The sequence below is a fragment of the Miniopterus schreibersii genome (genome assembly GCF_964146895.1).
Source record: "Miniopterus schreibersii genome assembly, chromosome: X".
Lineage (NCBI taxonomy): Eukaryota > Metazoa > Chordata > Mammalia > Chiroptera > Miniopteridae > Miniopterus > Miniopterus schreibersii.
Window position 1 is genome coordinate 68,629,192 of NC_138104.1, and position 15,168 is coordinate 68,644,359.

The 15,168-nt window shown below is 49.7% G+C and overlaps 1 protein-coding gene across 1 annotated transcript; it reads left to right on the plus strand.

Annotated features, from left to right (window-relative positions):
- Positions 1 to 341: 341 nt before the first annotated feature.
- FAM50A (family with sequence similarity 50 member A) lies at positions 342 to 8,386 on the plus strand. Its single transcript, XM_081125893.1, has 13 exons — positions 342 to 566; positions 1,920 to 2,004; positions 2,106 to 2,205; positions 2,470 to 2,615; positions 5,579 to 5,655; positions 5,762 to 5,828; positions 5,975 to 6,036; positions 6,322 to 6,398; positions 6,795 to 6,849; positions 7,076 to 7,124; positions 7,223 to 7,293; positions 7,394 to 7,504; positions 7,680 to 8,386. Exons 1-13 carry the CDS (start codon positions 456 to 458, stop codon positions 7,686 to 7,688), a joined length of 1,020 nt encoding a protein of 339 aa, XP_080982019.1. The 5' UTR covers positions 342 to 455; the 3' UTR covers positions 7,689 to 8,386.
- Positions 8,387 to 15,168: the final 6,782 nt, after the last annotated feature.

The window sequence follows — 15,168 nt, forward strand, 5'->3', positions numbered from 1 at the left end:
CTGGGACCCAGCCTTGGGTGAGGGTCAAACTGGTAGAAGCAGGGGAAATGTGCTGCCTCAGGGCAGCAGCAAGGGGAATCTGGCTTTGGGACCGGCCAATACCAAGTGGAAGGCCCGGGGGCTCAGCCTTTGGATCAACAGGAGGAAGCAGAAATGGGGAACTCGGCCTCAGGCATGGGGTTAACGTCCAGGAATTAACGGGGAGCTGAGGGGGTGGGGGTGGGATGGAGGGCGGGAGTCCGAGGGGACCTGAGACCAGTCTCCGGGGGTCTGCGGGGCGGGGCGGCTGGTGCGGCACGGGGAGGGGCGGGGCGCCCGCGCGTTCCCCGTTGGCCGACGTCACAGCGCGCGCGGGCGTCCGCTGACTGCGCGGAGGCCAAACGCCGCGGTTACCGCAGCCTCCGACTCTGCCAGGCTGTTGTCAGTGTCTCTGCCGCCCCGCCGCTGCCGCCGCCATGGCTCAGTACAAGGGCGCCGCAAGCGAGGCGGGTCGCGCCATGCACCTGATGAAAAAGCGAGAGAAGCAGCGCGAGCAGATGGAGCAGATGAAGCAGCGGATCGCCGAGGTGCGGGCTGGGTCGGGGCACCTCAGAGCATGCGCGCTGCGCACTTTCCTGGCCCCCTGGGGCCCCGTGCGACCTGGGGAGGGGGACCCTTGCTCGCTGACCTCCAGCAAGGGGCAGAAGCGAACCGGCGACAGTCTGCTCATCTGTAAAATGGGCGCAGAAGGCTGAGCCGAGCTAGCTTGTGACAAGTCTCCAACTGGAGGGAGCAACAGTCACTGGTTCCATTGGTCACATTGGGGAGCCTCTCTCGGGCATAGAACATCCTGGCTCTGGCCGCTGAGCCATGAGAGTGAGGTCTCCACCCTTAGCCAATGGATACCGGGAAGGGCAGGCCCCAGTCAGTCCACCAGTTGGTGAGGCTCTTTCCAGAGCCCTTTGCCCCGCAACAAATGTAGGCTTGAGCATCAGGGATGCTAGCGGTTCACAAAGGGATTCAGTGAGTGGGAGGTCAGGAAGAAAGGAGCCCCCACTTGGGCCCTTGCAGTAGACTTCCTTTGGAAAGTATGAACTCAGGACATGAGGGGCAAGCAGACTCCTACCTTACCTCCTATGGAAGCTGAGCTCAAGCAAAAGGCCCCATGCTGAGGCCTCAGTTCATGCCCCACAGTCTCAGTGCTGACTCTCCAGAGGTACATTTCTCTGCTGGCCACCTCCTCTGGAGGCCACTGACCAGAGAGGGATCTATGTGAGATGGGGTTGAGCTGGTGCAAGAAAGCCTCATGAGAAGCTGTTAGAGCATCTGGAGCTGAGGGGGAGCCACATTGCTCAGCGAGGGACTAGGTCCCTTGGCCACTCTTCACTATCCTGTCGCCCCTTGGCTTGGGTCTCCAGAGCTTCAGCTTAAAAGCTGGGTGTGGCCCTGACCGGTGTGGCTTGGTTGGAGCATTGTCCTGTACACCAAAAGGTGGCTCTTCCTAGTCAGGGCACATACCTAGGTTGAGGGTTCGATCACTGGTCCGGGCACATGCTGGAGGCAACTGATCTGTTTCTCTCTCACACTGATGTTTCTTTCTCTCTCTCTTTCTCTTTCTCTCTCTAAAATCAATAATTTTTTTTTTAAAAAAAGGCAGGTAGAACCTGTGGCTCCAGGCTACTGAGGGAGCTCTGGTCCCCAGTGGGAGGCATGGAGGTGCTAGAACAGCTCAGAGGAAACAACCCAGTTTGGCTCCCTTAGCACTGAAAGAGCCCCTCACAGCCCTGTAGAACCTTCCATGGACCAAGGAAAGGGGACACATCTTTCCCAAGGTCATATTATAGGCCAGGAGCAGATCTGGGACTGGAACCCAGGCCCAGGTCCCAACTTCCACTGTGGGGTGGTGGGTGGCCCTCACCACTACTCTCCCTCCCCTACAGGAGAACATAATGAAATCCAACATTGACAAGAAGTTCTCTGCGCACTATGATGCCGTGGAGGCAGAGCTCAAGTCCAGCACCGTGGGTAAGCAAAGCACACATGTCACCCTCTCCTGGACCCAGAGAATTGTTACTTTGCTGGCTCTGGGTGACCAATCCTTACCCCCATGTCTCCTGGCCTCACAGGACTTGTGACCCTGAATGACATGAAGGCCAAGCAGGAGGCACTGGTGAAGGAACGGGAGAAGCAGCTGGCCAAGAAGGAGCAGTCGAAGGAGCTGCAGCTGTGAGTCTTGTCCTCCATGCTGGCAGCCCCACTCTGAGATGTAGCTAGTGCTTGGGGTTGGGTCAGGCTTGTTCCTGCATTTTGAAGGGGGACCCTTGTGTCATAATCAGAGCCCTGCCTATGAGCTTAAAGTGATCCATGGCAGTAGGACTCCCCAGGGTCTGCACCATGTGGGCCCCACACTGAGCACATAGGTAGCTCTGGGTCAGGGAAGGGACCTCAGGGTGAAGATGTGGTGCATGATGGCTATTCGTGCCTCGGCAGGAAGCTGGAGAAGCTGCGAGAGAAGGAGCGCAAGAAGGAGGCCAAGCGGAAGATCTCCAGCCTGTCCTTCACCCTAGAGGAAGAAGAGGAGGTGGGCGAAGAGGAAGAGGAGGAGACCATGTATGAAGAGGAGTTGGAAAGGGAAGGTGAGGGCAGGCTTTGGGGCACCAGGAAGGGGCCCTGCCTGCAGTGCTCTGTTCGAGGTTTCTGGCTCTAGAGTGAAGAAGCACATCCACCACTTAGCCTTCATTGCCCACGGCATTTGTGGTCCTAATCTTTGTATGTCAGGGCAGGAGAGAAAGAGCCAAGTTTGCACTGCGTGTAAAGCTGAGTTGGGGCGGGGCCTCGCCTTCACTGGCAGAGTGAATCAGAGCCAATTGTGCGGCCCCTGTACAGGGGCATGGGGTCTTCAGTGTGAGAGGCTGCCAGAGTGAGCTGCTTGTAGATACCATGAAGGATGGACTGAGGACGAGAGAGGATGGTCTAGATCAGGCTGGCCGGTAGAACTTTCTGTGATGATGGAAATGCACATGTCTGTGCTGCCAGGTGGCCACTGAGCATGTGACTGGGGCACCAAATTGTTAAGTTCTGTTTGATTAATTTCAGTGTAAATTGACAGAGTCATAGAAATTCAGTGGCTATTTATTGGGCAGTGCAGGACTCAGCTGAAGAAACAAGGGGTTATAGGGACAACTTGGAAAGGCTGGGGAGCAAGGATGAAGCCTGCATGAGGCTTCATGTGCCATGTACCTGCTTCAGGCTGGGCCAGGGCCCAGACAGACAAACAAAAGCAGGGCACTGTTGCCCTGTCCAGTGTAACTTGGTTGAGCATCGTCCCCTGTGCTGAAAGGTTGCTGGTTTGATTCCCAGTCAGGGCACATACCCAGGTTATGGGTTCAATCCCTGGTTGGGGTGTGAATGGGAGGTAACCAATCGATGTTTCTCACATCAATGTTTCTCTCTCCCTGCTACCTTCCTCTCTCTCTCTAAAATCGATTAAAATATATATGTTTTAAAAAGCAGGGCACTGTCCCTCTCATTGGAATCACGTGTCAGCATACAACCTGCCAGGGCCCAGCCCAGGGGCTAGCCCAGGGCTCAGAGAGTGTGTCTCATGGGAGGACAGTTGAGTTGGGCCTTCAGGATGAGGAGAATTTCATTAGCAGCCAGAGAGATGGGGGGGTTGGGAAATGTGTAGAGTCAAGAAATGAGTGAGCCCAGAAATGGAGTGGCAGGAGTGATACATTTGAGGACTTGGGAGGGTGCAGTGGCAGGCCTGCACTGGTTTAGAAAGCGTGAAAGCTAAGGAATGGTATGAGATGGCACTGCTCAGTGTTGTAACAGGCCAGGTGTGACAGCTTTAAGGGGAGTGGCTGATATGGGCAGGAAGAAGCTTGTGAGCCTCCTGCATTTTTTTTTTAAAAATATATCTTTATTGATTTCAGAGAGAGGAAAGGAGAGGGAGAGACAGAGATAGAAACATCAATGATGAGAGAGTAATTGATCGAGCCCACAACCCGGGCATGTGCCCTCACCAGGTATCGAACCCCGATCGCCTGGATCCTAGGTTGATGCTCAACTGCTGAGCCACGGCCGGCCGGGCTCTCCTGCATTTTGAGTATCCAGGAGCCACAGTAAAACGTGAAAAGAAATGGGTGAAGTTAATTTTAGTACTATTTAGTAATATTAAGTATTTAGGGATATTTGGTATCTAAAATATTACCATTAGCACATCATCACGCAAGCTACGTGTCTTTGTGGCAGAGGCTACCTGTTTGGATAGCTCAGGTATGGGGGAAGGCTGTCAACCTCACTGTATATCACTGGGGTTTCGTTGGGGCTTTCCTCCCCACAGAGAGAGAGAGAAAGAAACATCGATGTGAGAGAGACAGATCGATTGGTTGCCTCTCACTCACCCTGACCAGGACTGGGGATGGAGCCTGCAACCAAGGCATGTGCCCTTGGCTGGACTCGAACCCGGGACTCTTCAGTCCCAGGGCTGATGCTCTAACCACTGAGAAAACTGGCCAGGGCCATTCTTGGCCTTGTGCATTCTGATTCTCACAAATGTGAAGTAGAGCTTTCCAGAGGCTATGTGACATGATGACATCATTACTCCAACAGGTAACAGTGCTTGTCTTTCTGTTCTAGAGTTTTCAGTGTTTCTCAGGCTCTATTTCTAACTTGGTAAATATCAATGGCTACAACCCCTGTAGATAAGAGCTCTCTGGGGTCCTCGGTAACTTGTAAGAGTGTTCAGGGTATGCTGAGACCAGCAAGTTGAAGAACCAGCTTTGGTTCATCCATATAGGTTCTAATTGGGGAGACCAAGTCCCAGAGTCCAGGATGTTGGCAAGGCTGGCGTTTCTTTCCCTTCTCCTCATTGGCTCTGGTCTTAGTAGCCATGGAACTTTGGGGTTCAGTTTCCTTGAATGGAAAAAAGGAATGTCATGCCCTTTTGGGGCTGTTGTGAGGATTAGATGAGACATTAGATATGTGACTGTGGGCCCTGGCCAGGAGCTCAGTTGGTTAGGGCAGCGTCCTGATATGCCAAGGTTGCGGGTTCGATCCTCGTTCAGGGCACATACAAGAATCAACTAATGAATGCATAAATAAGTGGGACAGCAAATCAGTGTTTCTCTCCCCCTCTCGCTGTCCCTCTCCCTTACCCTCTCTCTCTCTAAAAAGTCAATTAAAAAAAAAGTGACTGTGATGAGCACAACTCCTGGCACAGAGGGGGCCCTCCCCCAAGCACCCCCCCTTCTGTGGTTTCCCTACCCATCCAATGCAAAGGAGCCTTTGCTCTCTCAGACACTGGTACTGATGCCTTAAGTACTCTGACATAGTCTAGGTCAAAGCTGATGGGACAAGAACGCAGTATATGTATGTGTGTGTGCGTGCATGTGCATGTGGAGCCTGCAGTCCCAGCCCTGATACCACAGTGCAGGCCGCTGTCGCTGAGAGCAGAGGGTGGTGTGTTCCAGCCAGGATGGTCTAGGAAGACTCCAAGGAGGTGGTGTTTGAGCTGAGGCCTGAGCAACAAAGGTCCAAGGTGCCCTGGAAGCAGGGCCCATCGTGCAACTGACTCTTGTGTTTCCTTTGGTTCTAGAGATGCCCACGAAGAAGAGGAAATTGGGGAAGAACCCAGATGTGGACACTAGCTTTTTGCCTGACCGTGACCGCGAGGTAAAAGCAGCCAACCCCAGCCCTGGCCCTGACCTTGGCAGAGGCTTTTACTGAAGGAGTGGGGCTCTGCATGTCCTCTGAGTAGCCTTGGCCCTCCCTCCTGTAGGAGGAAGAGAATCGGCTCCGGGAAGAGCTGCGGCAAGAGTGGGAAGCTAAGCAGGAGAAGATCAAGAGTGAGTGCTCACCAAGTGGGAGCTGCATGGCCCAGCCTGAGGTGCTGTGGCAGTGAGAGCCCGGGGCTGGAGGCTGAGCCTCAGGGAGCTTTCTGGGGGCTGGGGACACATGGTTCTGGAGGCTAAGTGGCAATTCTGCTTTGTAGGCGAGGAAATTGAAATCACCTTCAGTTATTGGGATGGCTCTGGGCACCGGCGGACAGTCAAGGTGGGCAATGTGGGGCCTGCACCCCACTCCATGTGCTCAGATTCAGTGAGAAGGAACTTTAATCTTGGTGCTTTGGAACCCTGCAGGCCCTTTCATGTGGGTGGCCCCTGGATATCCTGGGGGGAGCAGGGAAGAGGCCCTGGCCACCTGTGATGGTAGTGAGGGCTCCAAGGTCCCTGGTAGGAACCTCTGGGCCACTGCCTTTTTGAGAGCCCTTCTCCAGGCTCCCATCTTTCCCTCCCAACTCTTTGGTGTCCTGGGTGCCACTCTCGGGCCCTCGTGCAGATGAAAAAAGGCAACACAATGCAGCAGTTCCTGCAGAAGGCACTTGAGATCCTGCGCAAAGACTTCAGTGAACTCAGGTAAGGGGTGTATGCACATGTATGTACACGTGCATGAACATGTGTGAGCATGTGTATGTATGCATTACATGTGTAGCCTGCAGTCTCAGCCCTGGTACCAGAACCCCCAAGTGGTGGCTGCTGCTTGTGGCACACCAGGATGACTATTCCCTGTGTAGGAAAGTGGCATGCTGGCACTATTCTCCTGAGAAGAGGGTCAGGATTCTTTTTCCATCCCTCTAGCCACACATAGCTTAGGTGGGAGCATTGGCCTTAGCTCTTTAGCCCAGAGGTGGAGGAGAGTGGGCCCTACTCCTGGGCTCATAAAACTTAGCAACCTGCCTCAGCGCAGTTGGGGTTGTCTCCTTGGCTAACTGCTGCTTCATCCATCCATGCCCCCCTGCCTTTCTCCCTCAGGTCAGCAGGGGTGGAGCAGCTCATGTACATCAAGGAGGACCTAATCATACCCCATGTGAGTCCCCTCTCTCTTCCCACAGCCCTGGCACTGGGAGGGGTGGTGGGCTTCGGCATGCCTAGGGGCTTTGTGGAACAGCTCTGCTCTGCTCTGCTCTGGGGCCTTGGCTCAGGCTGAGGGGCGCAATGTCTGTAGCTGTGCCTGCATCTAGCCTGTGGGTGCAGGTGGGTGGGAGAGGCTGAGATGGGTCATCAGCCATGTTTTTCCTGCCCTCGGCTCCTAGCACCACAGCTTCTATGATTTCATCGTCACCAAGGCACGAGGAAAGAGTGGTGAGTGTGCCCAGCCCAGCCCCTCCCCTTCCCAGCAACTTGCCCCCAACATATCCGGGCAGCAGCCTGAGAGTGGGCTGGCTGCTTCTCCCCTGCAGGGCCACTCTTTAATTTCGATGTTCATGATGATGTGCGGCTGCTCAGTGATGCCACTGTGGAGAAGGACGAGGTACACTGGTGCAGGGGCACTGGGCCGGGGAGGGAGGAGCAGTGGAGGAAAGGAGAATTGGAGAAGTCAGGCCCTCGGGTGGCCCTTCTCCCTTCCTCAGTCACATGCGGGCAAGGTGGTGCTAAGGAGCTGGTACGAGAAGAACAAGCACATCTTCCCTGCCAGCCGCTGGGAACCCTACGACCCCGAGAAGAAGTGGGACAAGTACACGGTAAGGAGGGCCCTCTGAGGTGGCCCTGGTACTGGGCTGGTCAGCTGGAGCTGGGGGATGATAACTGGCCTGGCTGGGGCTAGGCTGTACTGTTCTGCTAGAGGACCACAAGCAATAGTCCAGCCCACCCTGCTCAGCTCTGCTTCCCTTCTGTGTTCCTTTGTCCTCACACCAGATCCGGTGAATGCAGAGGTGGAGCAGGCTCACTCCTCCAGTTTCCTCTAGTCTCCCAACTCCCTGGGTCTCCAGGACTCCAGATGCCCAGCTCCCCTGTCCTGTGGCATCACTGATCATCCCCTACCCCTGATGCTGTCATTTACTGCTCTTTTCTTTTGCAATAAAGAAATGCACATGTCAGAGTCAGAGCACATGTACTGTGTTTTATTTTAAAAACACATTTTTGAGCCCAGCCTGCATGTCTTAGTGGTTGAGCATCAACCTATGAACGAGGAGGTCACAGTTCCATTCCAGGTCAGGGCACATGCCAGGGTTTGGGGCTCAATCCCCAGTGGGGTGTATGCAGAGGAGGCAGCTGATCAATGACTATCTCATCATTGATGTTTCTATCTCTCTCTCCCTCTCCCTTTCTTTCTCTGAAATCAATAAAAAAGTATTAAAACCCCCCACACTTTTGAGATAAAATTCACAATAACATAAAGTTCACCATTTTGGCTATTTGCCAGTGTATAATTCAGGAGTATTTTGTACATTGACAATGTTGTACAACCATCACCTCTGCCTAGCTCCAGAATATTTCCAGCACTCCAAAAAGAGACCCCATACTCATTAACAGTCTCTCCCTCAGTCCCTGGCAATCTCTAGTCTACTTTCTGTCTGTATGGATTTGCCTATTCTGGAAGTTTCACATAAATGGAATCATGCAGTATTTGTGGTCTTTGTGTCTGGCAAGAAAGTGTGTGTTTGGTAGGGGTGGAAGGGTGGAAGAGGATTGGGTGGGAATGTGAATGTGAGTCTGTAGAGGGAGAAGGGGGGCATTTGTAACCCACAGGGGTCTGGGCAGGTCCAGCCATCCCTGCAGCCAGCCCACCCTCCCCAGGGCACCTATGAGGCATTGAGGTTCTTTACTGTGAGTGGGAGGGGCGTTGCACAACAGGCCTCCCTCCCAGGCCCTTGGGCGCCTCTTGTGTCTCTAAGCTGCTTGTTCTATAGGGGACAAGGCTGTCCTGTGGCTCCCAGCCACCCTACATCAGTACCACAGCTATGCAAACTCATCGTGGCCTTCCTTGCTCTGGGCCCTTCCCAGCTTCTCTCCTTAATCCCAACATGGGAAGGCTGCTGTGAGTGCCCTGCTCAGACTGCCCTGGGGTGGGTCAATTTCATGGCCCTAAAGAGGGAATCTGGCTTAGGGGTGGATGTTCCCCAGTTCCCCTTGGGTAAGCTGAGGCAGGCACACCTGGCTCCAGGAGGCTGAGGAAGGCAAGGTGACCACTCCTTGCTCCTTCCCTTCTCCCCTTTGCCTGAGGCCACACAGAGGGGGCAGGGAACAGCCCCTGGCTGGTAGGGAGCTTCCACGCTCTGGGTCTGGCTCCACCTCCCTGGCAAATGTGTGGGCTTTGCTGGATGCAGAGGCTCCTATGCCCTTCCACAGGCAGGACCCTGTGTTCTATTCAGCCACAGCCTGGGGAGGCTTGGCTGGCAGCTAGGAGCTCTCACTCAGGCTTCCAGGCCCTGGGTCTGAGATGTGACCATCTGGGGTCACTTGGAGGAGGGAGGAGGGTAGAGTAGGCCAGAGTACCTTGGACACAGCCAGGAGGGGGTGGCCAGGCTTGACCTTAGGTCTTGAACAAGTCTGGGGAACCTCAATGGGACCTTTTGTTTGGTTCCAGGAACCCTAGAGAGGGGATTGTTTGGCCTTCTGCACCAACCCCCTCTTGCATTCTTTGAGAAGCCACCAGAAGAGCAGGCTTCCCAGGGAAATGAGCCCCTCTCAGCCAGCTCAGCCAGTGGCAGATGGTTTCCAAGGGAGCTGTCTTTAGCCTTGAACCTCCTGGAAAACAAGCTCCTTGAGACCCAGTTTTGGGTCCTAGCAGGGAGGGAGCTGGTTTCTGGAAACCCCTCTAAGTTGCTGGGAGGTTGGGCTGAGGGAAGAGGGAGCCCTTTGGAGTCAGGATCAAAGGGCAGGAGGACTGTCAAGGAAGGAGACCCACTTCCCTGTAGCCAGTGAAGAGATGGGAAATGCTGCACTATGGTGGGGGAGCCCAAGGGAGGAGCCCCTTATCTTAAGTAAGGACTGCGGTGGCAGTCTGGAAGACCAAACTGGAAGAACATTGGCAGAGCAAGCTTCTTGCAGCTGTCCCCTCAGTTTCTGCCTGGAGAGGGGACTGTCTAGCCTCAGGGCTCTCTCCTTGGGACCTTGGATTCATGTGAATGTGGAGCTCAGAGGCGAGGTTGGGTAGCTGCCAAGAGAAGATGTGGAACTGCTATCTGATATTCTGTAACTATATGAGGTCGCTGAAGTCAATAAGTGGCCAAAACAATATTTCTGGGGACCAGTGTGCCAGAGCCAGAGGTGGGTTGGTTCCCAAAGACACAATGATGAGAGGAAGGCCAGCTGTACCTTACTTGCCCAGGCTTCATTCATTGTATGTGTGTGTGTGTGTGTGTAGGTGGGCGAGTGGGTGTGTGAGTGGGTGTGGATATAAACAACAAATAGGGAAACAAAACAAACAAGCAAGATGAGGAGGCCTTTCTGGTGTGGTGACATTGAAGCGGACAAGCATGGCAAGTCAGCCATTCCAAAACTGGGCAGGGGGTGATCCACTTGTAAAGACATGAGGTAAGTGGGAGCTGAAATGGAGGGAAGGAGGGAGGGGAAGAAGAGGCACTGAGGAAAGGTCAAAGAGGTAGCTGAGTGGGAAGAAGGGGATGGTGATCTTTTCTTGTTTACCTTGAACTGTTCTGCAGAGGCCAGAAATTTACCTGGTTCACACATCACAAAAGGGTGGACCTACTGATGCTTACCTCTACCCAGCCCTCTGGCCCAGTTCTCACAATGTCCCCAACAAAGAAGCACTTGCATTTGTCACTTAATATATTTGAATATCCTACATGTCTCTCCATATCTGTGCATGCAGAGCATCCTTATTCTTTCTTTTAAAGTAGTATAATTAATTTTCCAGATATTGGCAAATTCTTTTTCCTAGGGCCTGACCCATTTTGCGGCTCCACCAGCAGATGAAAGAGTCATGGCTCGCACAGGGTACTGTTACTCTCCACCAGGGGACATATGCACATAACAAAAATAACCATTAACCATTTAAAAATACACATTTTGGTGGCATTTTGTACATTCACAATGTTATGCAACTATCACATCCATCTAATTCCAGAACATTTTCATCACTTCAAAAGGAAACCCTATACCCACTGAACAGTCTCTCTTCATTCCCCTCTCCCAGCCCCTGGCAACCACCAATCTATTTTCTACCTGTCTGGATTTGCCTGTTCTGGAAGTTTCACATAAGTGGAATTATACAATTAAAGATCTACATAGACAGAAACATCCCATGTTCATGGATTGGAAGACTCAATACTGGCGGGATGACTGTATTTAGTTTCTATTGCCATGTAACAACAAAAATTCAGTAGCTTAAAACAATGCTCATTTATTACTCGACAGTTTCTGTGGGTCAGAAGTCTGAACATAATGGAACTGGATCCTCTGCTCATGGTCCCACAAGGCTGCAATAAAGGTTGGCTGGGCTGCCTTCTCATCTGATATGCAGGGTCCCCTCCCAAGCTCACATGCTTCTGAGTAGAATTCAATTCCTTGTGACTGTAGGACTGAGGTCTCTGTTCTCTCATTGGGTATGGGCCAGGGAATGCTTTCAGCTCCTAGAGGCCACCTAAGGTTCCTTGCTACCTGGTCCCCTCCATAGCCCCTCTCATGCTTCAAATCTCTCCCTTCAGGAAGGTCCCAGTTTTGGTTAAGGCTCACCTGACTAGGTCAGGCCCACTCAGATAATCTCTCCTTTGATGAACTCAAAGTCAGCTGATTAGTAACCTAACCATGGGAGTGATATCCCATCACATGCAGAGGTTCTGCTCTGCCTCAAGGGGAAGGAATTGCATATGTTTGTACACTAGGAGGCAGGAACCTTGGAGTCATCTTAGAATTCTGCCCCCCAAATGACAACTCTCCCCAAAGTGACCTTTGAATTCTATGCAATCCTTACCCCAAATCCCAGCATGCTTTTCTGTAGAAATTAATAAGCTGACCTTCAAATTATACAGAAATGCAAAGGATCTAGAATATCCAAAACAATTTTGAAAAAGAATAGAGTTGAGGAGATCACATTACCTGATTCGAAAACTTACTATGAAGCCACAGTAATCAAAGCAGTGTGGTATAGCTCGGCCAGGCGTGGCTCAGGGGTTAAGCATCGACCTAGGATCCTAGGAGATGGAGATTTCATTCCCAGTTGGGGCACATGCCCAGGGCCATGCAGGAGGCAGCCGATCAATGACGACTCTCTCATCATTGATGTTTCTATCTCTCTCCCTTCTTCTCTCTGAAATCAATAAAGATATATTAAAAAAAAAAACACACACAAAAACAGTGTGGTATAGGTGCAAGGATAGGAATAGAGGTGGATGGCACAGGATTAGGATTCCAGAAATAAATCCTTACATTTATGATGTTTAATAAATGATGCTGAAGCAGTTAGATATCTGAATGAAAAAAGTGAACTTTAACCCTGATGTTACGGGTTGAATTGTGTCCCCTGGGAAGATATGTCCATGTCCTGCCCCCTGTGAATGGGATCTGATGTAGAGGCAGGGTCTTTGTAGATGTGATCCAGTTAAAATGAGGCCATACTGGAGAAAGATAGGCCCTAACCCAATATGATTAGTGTTCTTCTAAGAAGAGAGGAGACAGACAGACACAGGAAAAATGCCATGTGACAAGAGAGACTGGCATGCTACATCTACAAGCCAAGGAATGCGAAGGGTTGCCAGCCCCCTCCAGAAGCTGGAAGAGACAAGGAAGGGCCCTAGAGCCTCTGGAGGGAGTGTGGCCCAGCCCACTCCTCGATATCAGACTTCTGGCCTCCAGAACTAGGAGAGAAGAAATGTCTGTTGTTTTAGCCTCTCAGTTTGTGAAATTTTGTTATGGCAGCCACAGGAAACTCATACACCTTACTCAGACCATACAGAAAAATGAACTCGACATGGGTTGTAGACCTAAAAGTAAAAGCTAAAACTAAAAAAAATATCTAAATAAAACATGGGAGAAAATCTTTGTGACCTTGGGCTAGGCAAAGGTTTCTTGGAAAGGATACAAAAAAAATTAATCATAAAAGAAAAATTGATATATTGGACTTCATAAAAAATCCAAACTTTTGCTCATTAAAAGGTAGTGTTGGCCCATCTGGCTTGGCTCAGCTGTTGAGCATCGACCTAGGATCCAGGAGATGAGGTTCGATTCCCAGTCAGGGCACATGCCCGGGTTGCGGGCTCGATCCCCAGTTGGGGGCGTGCAGGAGGCAGCCGATCAATGACTCTCATCATTGATGTTTCTCTCTCCTTCTCCCTTCCTCTCTCTGAAATCAATAAAGATATATTAAAAAAAAAAAAAGAGAGAAAGAAATCAAGAGACATTTGTAGGACCAAACTTTAAAAAAAAAATTATCTCTCTCTTTCTCCCTTCTTCTCTCTCTAAAATCAATAAGCATATCCTCCGGTGAGGATAAAGATAACATAAATAAATAAATAAATAAATAAACAAACAAACAAACAAATAAATAAATAAATAAATAAAACTTGACTAAAAAAAAAAGAAAGAAATAGTGCTGGGACTAGACAGTAGCAACATGCAAAGGAATAAGTTAGACCACAACCTCACGTAACATACTAAAACTAACCCAAAATGGATTAGAGAGCTAAACTTAAGAGTGAAAACTATGAAACTCTTAGAATAAAACATAGAGGTAAATCTTTGTGATCTTGGATTTAATAATCACTTCTTATATATGACAAGTAAAGCACAAGTAACAATAGATAAATAAATTAGACATCATCAAAATTTAAAACTTTTGTGCATCCAAGTACACTATCAACAAAGTGAAAAGAGAACCCACAAAATGAGAGAAAATATTTAGAAATAATATATATGATAAGGGATTTCTATACAGAATATATAAAGAACTCCTACTACTCAACAACAACAAAACAAAAATCTGATTAAAAGATGGGCAAAGAACTTCAATGGACATTTCAGATTTCTTTGAATATCAAAGAAGACATACAAAGGGCCAATAAGCTCATGAAAATATGCTCAACATCCTTAGTCATCAGGAAAATGCAAATCAAAACCACAAGATACCATTTGAAACCCACTAGGATGGCTAGAAACAAAAATATAGTAACAAGCCTTGGGGAGAATGTGAAAAAATTGGAACCCTCATACATTGCTGGTGGGAATATAAAATGGTGCAGTTACTTTTTAAAGTAGTTTGGCCCCTTTTCTCAAAATTGTGAAAAATGGAGTTATCATGTGACCCAGGAATTCCACTCCTAGGTGGATGGCAAATGAAAATGTGTTCACACAGCCCCAGCGGCCTGGCTCAGTGGTTGAGCATCGACCTAGGGTCCAGGAGATTGGGGTTCTAGTCCCGATCAGGGCACATGCCCAGGTTGCGGCTGGATTCCCAGGAGGGGGTGTGCAGGAGGCAGCTGATTAATGACTCTTATCATTGATGTTCCTATCTCTCTCTCTCGCTCTCCCTTGCTCTCTGAAATCAATAAAAATATTTTTAAAAATGTATTCACACAAAAACTTGTACATTAATGTTCCTAGCAGCATTATTCACAATAGCCAAAAGATGAAAACAACCCAAATGTCCACCGATTGATGAATGGATAAATAAAATGTGATACATCCATGTAACAGAATCTTATTTGGCCCTAAAAAGAAATTAAGTACTGATACATGCTAGAACATGGATGAACCTTGAAAACATTATGGTAAGTAAAAGAAGCCAAACACAAAAGACACATGCATATTGTATGAATCCATGTATATGAGACGTCCAGAACAGGAAAATCCTAGTCAGAAAGTAGATTAATTGTTGCCAGGGGACTGGGGAATGACTGCTAATAGGTATGGTGGTTTCCTTTGGGATGACAAAAACGTTCTGGAATTTGATAGTGAGGATGGTCACACAACTTTGTGTGTGTTGTACTGTTATTGAGTATTATACTATATTTTTTATATGATATGAATAAGTTCATTTTTATCATCTTTGACATCTGATGAACTGTGAGCCAGGTTCTGTCTGTAGGGCTGTGTGGTGCCTTGTATCTGCCTCCTGAAGTCCTGTATCTATTTACCACCTCCAGAGGCTTAGCTTCTGGAGGAGCTGAAGGTATGTTTAGAAGGGTATGTTCCCAGGAAGAGTGAGAGAGATTTGGAGTCCAGGTCGATGACATTAAATATACTGATTTGTCTCTTGGTCCATTACGTTCTGGCTTTAGAGAAATAAGACAGTTCCTAATGAGATTGGTGTTATTATGTGTAGTTTCTGTGCCTTGAACGCTCTCGTTTCAGAGATCTTGTTCCTGGTCTTGTTTCTGTTCTAAAGGCCCATCAGGTTCTTTTTTTCTCTGGACATGGAATCTAGATCTTCAGTTTTGAAACCAAA